This window comes from Podarcis filfolensis (assembly GCF_964270895.1).
Source record: "Podarcis filfolensis genome assembly, chromosome: 7".
NCBI lineage: Eukaryota > Metazoa > Chordata > Lepidosauria > Squamata > Lacertidae > Podarcis > Podarcis filfolensis.
In genome coordinates, this window is record NC_139603.1 from 26,414,686 (window position 1) to 26,420,639 (window position 5,954).

Sequence of the window (5,954 nt, forward strand, 5' to 3'; positions counted from 1 at the left end):
ATAAAGATCGCATCTTTTCCCAGTGTATCTTAAGACTGACGAATCTTAAGAAACTGATGTCCTCTGCACCTGCGCTTATAATCACCACCAGGCATGGTTAGATAGGGAACTGTACCCGGTACCTCCACATCTGCATTGTCTAATATTTGGTGGCCCATGTCAATTTCAAACAAGGCGTCCGCAAATCTACCAGGGATGCTATCCACAAGGTCCCAGCTGCTCTTCCTCCCTCCCTCCCCCCCGCTCTCCTGGCCTCCTATGCATTCCGTGAAGCCGCCACAACCCCCTTGAGCTATGCACAGAGAAGTCAGCACACACTTGATAATTTCCATTCCAACTTTTATTTGAAAATATCCAGGATCCACAACTTCATAACGCGCGCACACACATCACCACAGACACATTTCCTGAAAGCAGTCTTCCTTTTCGGTGGCAGCATTTTTTTAAAAAAAGGGTTCCGCTTGGATATCTCTGGATAGTCACAGAAACCCAATATTTATTTATTTATTGTGGGGCGGGGGTGATGGTTATGAATCAACTTTTAGCAGACTCACGCGGACACACCCCAAATATCAAATTCGTCCTTTCATTGGAAAAAATAAAAAGCGACGGCAGCCTGTATTTGCTGAAACAATTAAAAAGTTATAAATAAGTTACCCCCTCCCTCTTGCACGAAAGGCTCACCGCAGTGCTCATTCTGGGAAGGCTCACACGTGCATTTTTAAAAGAGCCATTCCTTCTGTATTTGGAGTACTCGGAAACAAGAGGAAAAGTATAAAGAATTTAGGAACGAAACCCTGACTCGGTTAGGCATTGCCTACGTTCACGATTTCCAGCAAAGCCGCCCCCCCCCATCGGAAAGAGGCTTCTATTTAAATAAATATAAAAGCTGTTTTGTCTTTTCTGTCGCCCTGTACATTTTGGGCTAGATCTCTCTGGACAGATCTCTCGCCAGCAGGGAATCTCACCAGTTCACTGCATCTCGCATCTAGAGGCTACCCATATGGGAAGTCAAACATGCTTACCTCTGCGTAAATATGCGCTAGAATCGGGGCGGTGCTTTTTAAGTTCTTCGTTTTTGAACGATGGATATTGCAATTAGGGATTCGCTCCACGCAAGTTCACAACTCACCTTCCTCTTTCCCCTTGCCTGTGATTCTATTCCCATTCCCACCCCACTCCACTAGCTGGCTGGGACTACCCTTAAGTGGCTGCGGCGGAATTCAGTCTTACGGCTGGCTGCTTACTCAGGAGTAAGTTCCCCTGAATCCCAATGGGTCGATCCCTAACTAAATGTACGCTTAGGAGCGCAGGCTGCAGTCCTGCTGTGTGATGGGTTGTAGTCAACTAACTCTTACCATGATTAACTTAGGTCCATCCATTTCAAAGAGTCTACTCTGAGTAAAGGTTAATTGACTACAACCCTATGTTACCCTCCCGAAAAAACAAGACCCTTTGAGTTAAATGGGGCTTAATCTCTGCCCCCCCTCCATGTGTATTTAGCTTCTGTTGAAATCAGTGGAGCTCTTAGGGTTGCCAACTTTTTACTGGCCCAGTTTTGGGGCCTTTGACAGCAGTCTGACCAAGCACCAAGACTGCTAAAGGCACAGGAGCCCCCTTCAACAAGAAGTTGGCAACCCTGCTAAAGTTTGCAGCATACGTACTGTATACAGAGTTCTCAAGGAAGCGGTTTGGATAATCGCAGTTGCCACCCTTGCCACGCCCACTTCGGAATAAGACCCGCTGAGCAGCCTTTCTTCGGAATAAACATAGAAGACAGGACTGCGCTTTAACGACTATACCAGAGTAAGGAGTTCACCCTGGAAACTCACGGCTATAAAAATGGCTTAAAATCTGCGGGTTGGGCGCGCCTCCTAGTCTTGTGAATGGGAAACAAAAACAATTGGACGAATGCCCCCCCAAACCTATCAGCAGGGAACTATTGCCAGGAGAGAGACACACTCTGGTCCATTTGAAAGTTCGGGTTGAAATCAGATCGAATGACTTTGGGTTTTTGTCTCAGGGGAAATCCATCCTTAAGGCACAGAGTCTTTGTACTTTTCAGTCACTGGATTAAAAATAAAAGTGTGCGTAGAGACCTTTCCCATCGCCTGTCCTCAAGTCACCCCTTCATGAGGGAGGGGGCTTGGCTAGTTCTACGGTTACACCGGTAGGGTCTCCGTGGGATAAGGCCGATAGACCTGCTGCAACGACCCGGGCAGCCGGAGGGGGCAGTAGAGCTGAGCGACGCCGAGCGGGACCCCTTGCAGCGATTCCGAGGCCGCGGTGGAAGCGGCGAGGAGGGAGGTCCTCTGGGGGAAGATTTGGTGGGGATCCCCGGACGTCGAGGCCTCCCCCGCGGAGACCTCCAGGAGGAGCGGGTCGGGCAGCCTGTAGGAGTACAGAGAAGAGGCCGCCGTGGGTGAGAACGGAGGAGGAGGAGGAAGGAGCCCGAAGGAGACGGTGGACTGGGGCAGAAGGCGAGAGTAGCCCGACGGGGCGGGCCACAGCATCGCCCTGTCTCCTGCTGGGGTTGCGGGGCGCTGCTGCTGCTTCTCAGACGGCTGGAAAGGGCGGCTCAAGATGCTCTCGATGGCGAATGAGCTGGAGAATTTCGGGCCCGACGAGGAGCACGACGGCGAGACCGAGGCGGCGGCCGTCGTCGTGGCTGTCCCGGACGCCGCTGGCTGGGGCTCGTGGTCGGCGCTTGGAGAGGGCGAGGCCGAGGGCTGGTGCGCCTGGGCAGGCTCCGCGGCGCCGGGCCTGCTGAGGCGCTTCCTCCGCCTGCGGAAGACGCCGTCGGCGAACGTGTACTCGGAGCTGGGGTTGAGCATCCAGTAGTTGTCTTTGCCCCACGGCCGGGCCGGGTCGCGGAGCACCTTGACGAAGCAGTCGTTGAGCGACAGGTTGTGGCGCACGGAGTTGCGCCAGCCCGTGTAGGCGCCGCGGAAGAAGGGGAAACGGCCCATCAGGTACTCGTTGATCTCGGCCAGAGTCAGGCGCCCCCCGGCGGAGTCCCGGATAGCCATGGCGATCAGCGCGATGTACGAGTAGGGAGGCTTCGGGCGACGCGTGTAAGGCTTCCCCGGCGCTGCTTTCGCGTTGCCGGGCGAAGGCTCCGAGCCCTGGCGCGGAGAGGCCCCGACGCCGCTGGCCGGGCTGAGGGCGGCGCAGTCACCGTCGGAGCCCAGCTCGCTGTCGCCGGGCAGCGGCGACGCCGCGCTGCTGCTTTCCTGGTCGCTGCTGAGCTTGTCCTCGTAACGCGGGGCGAAGATCTCCAGCTTCATGGTGGCGCCTCCAGCCTCGAAGGGGCCCAGCTCGGCTCCCCCCGCCCACGGGTCTCTTCTTCCCCTGGGATGATCGGTGGGCCTTCCGAGCGCAGCAGTGGGGCGGTGTAGGCTCGGGTCTCCGGGGAGAGGGGACGCTAACAAAAGTTGAGGTGCATCTCTCCTCTTACGCAGTGGTGGGGGGCTCCCCTAAGGGGCGACGGTTCCCTTTCTTCCACGGGGGAGTCACGGAATGTGTCTCGCGGCTTCAGAGCAAGGTCTCCGCCTCCCTGGAGGAAGAGAGCAAAAATCGGGGTTCCCAAGCTAGCAACCCTAAAAGAAAAGCAGAGCCACGGGAAAAGTTTCCGAAGCCTTAATTCCTTTGGGAAAGGGTGTCGGGGCGGAATGTAGCGGCGAGGTCTCTTTCTGCCCCCTCCTTAGTTTGTGAGCAAGAAGGGGGTTAGTTTCCACACCCCAAGTCTCCTCCTTCGAAATCAAAACCAGCGCGTTGCGCTCCTAGCGCGCGTGGAGTCGGCTGGTTTTCAAGCGTTTTCTCTCGGCAGTCCTGGATGGTGCGTTGCTGAACACCACCTGAACGATGATCCCTAGAAGGTAGGCTTTTCTCTTCTACCCAAAATAAGTATCTGATCCGCGTGGGGGAGGATCCTTCCGAGGAAGATGCGCGCTCTCCGCTCCCCCGCAGCCAGTGGTATTTTTTCTTGAGAGTCTCAGACGCAAAGCTGAAGTGACTGACAGGTGACTGAAGAAACTTTGCGTCAACTTTTTTTAAAACGATATATCCTGGTGGTGCGATTCTCTTTCTAGGAGTGTACTCTTAGATCTTCATAGGCTTCCAGGGGAAGATCGGCAGCAAGTTGACTCCGGTTAGGATTTAAAAAAGAAAAATGGAAACCTGATGTGCTGAATCCGCGTCTTTCTGCTCTCCTTTCCCCCACGTTAGTGGCGCTCCCGCTTGAAGAGCCTGGAGCTTGCGAGCTGCTGTCTGCTGGCGATAGCAACCCTCGAGCGGCTGTTGTCATTAAGTGGCATTGTCATTATCTCTCTCCACTACTCTCAGGCCAGCCCATTATAACGCTCAGCCCAGTTGGGGAGGAGGAGGCGGAGCTACCCCCCGCCAGGCTTCGGAGCGGCTGCTGGGTGGAGATGCAAGGTAAGTCAGACAAAGGTGGGCATCTCCCGAGAGAGAGCCTCGATGACAGGGAGAGCTTGTTGGAAAGCTGGGGCGGGCAGGTTGTTTGTTTGGCTCTGGCCAAGTCCCGCCCTCTCCTTGGGGTGCCTCCAATGAAAGGAGCCCAGTCAGGCCCCACCCCTTCTCCTCCCACTTTGCATAGCAGGTTACTCTTCTCAGGTGTAAAGTGCAAATTGATTTATAGGTGGCAGAGTCCAACCTGTTGAGGGATGGTGTTCCCCCTCCCCTATCTTGGAAATTACTTTGCAATTAGTAAATAAATGCACGCAGCCTCCTATAGAAGGTATTGCAACACTTTCCTATTACGGTTTTGAGTTCTGAACTTTGAATTCACAACCATTCATTAGAACTGAGAGCGATTAGAGTGTCCATTCACATGCCCACTCAGTCCTGAACCTCTCTGGTGGACCTGGGCTGAGAGCTAATGACAGACTACCTAACACAGACCCTCCAACTGTCCCTATTTTCCGGAGACAACCCCTGATTTAATCCCAGAAGCTCCCACTTTTCCTTAGGACGTCCCTATTATCATCAGAGAAATGTTGGAGGGTGTGGACTTACCTGACCCCTGAGTCATCTAAAGGCAGCCCTGCATAGGGAAGTTTTTTGTTTAATGTTTCATTACATTTTTATGTATGCTGGAAGTCACCTGGAGTGGCTGGGGCAGCCCGGTCAGATGGGCAGGGTATAAATAGTAAAACTCTTATTATGGAATAGGACACCCCTATTTTCATCTGAGAAATGTTGGAGAGTAAGCTGGCAGGGTTGTTGTGAAGATTGAGGGGTGAGCGATGCAATATGAGTCCCAAGTTCAAGGAAGGACAGAGTATAGATGCAATTAATATTCATAATCATAGGATTCTTAAAGAAATGTTCGTTTCCCATCAAGGGTGTACATGGGGAGAGCAGTTTTATCCACTGTGATCCTGCTGAAAGTTATATCTGTGTGGTATGGTAGCTATAGCTGGAAAGACCCAGGTTTGTGAAATTCACCACGTGACCTCTTTGCAAGACCGTTGTGACAATGTAGTGAGGGAGAGACAAGGGCCATGTATGTCAGCCTTGAGACCCTTGGAGGAAGATTGGGGTAAAGTGAAATAAATACCTGCTATTGATAAATACAGTGCTACCTCAGGTTAAGTACTTAATTCGTTCCAGAGGTCCGTTCTTAACCTGAAACTGTTCTTAACCTGAAGCACTACTTTAGCTAATGGGGCCTCCTGCTGCCGCCGCACCACAGGAGCATGATTTCTGTTCTCATCCTGAAGCAAAGTTCTTAACCTGAGGTAATATTTCTGGGTTAGCGGACTCTGTAACCTAAAACTTATGTAACCTGAAGCGTATGTAACCTGAAGCATATGTAACCCGAGGTACCACTGTACTTCAGTTCAGTAGGAGTCACCATCTTCAGCCAGGAGAGCCAAATGCTGTGCAATGATTCCAAAAAAACAGGATGCTCTTAGAAGTCACTCGGTGTG

At 52.6% G+C, this 5,954-nt stretch overlaps 1 protein-coding gene across 1 annotated transcript; it reads right to left on the reverse strand.

Annotated features, from left to right (window-relative positions):
- Window positions 1-322: 322 nt before the first annotated feature.
- On the reverse strand, window positions 323-5,607 carry FOXQ1 (forkhead box Q1). Its single transcript, XM_083623511.1, has one exon. The coding sequence runs from the start codon at window positions 3,285-3,287 to the stop codon at window positions 2,163-2,165; it is 1,125 nt and encodes a 374-aa protein (XP_083479637.1). The 5' UTR covers window positions 3,288-5,607; the 3' UTR covers window positions 323-2,162.
- Window positions 5,608-5,954: the final 347 nt, after the last annotated feature.

Bases quoted from the DNA above. Each gene is read 5' to 3' on its own strand.
- FOXQ1 (XM_083623511.1), bottom strand. From the start codon at position 3,287: ATGAAGCTGGAGATCTTCGCCCCGCGTTACGAGGACAAGCTCAGCAGC.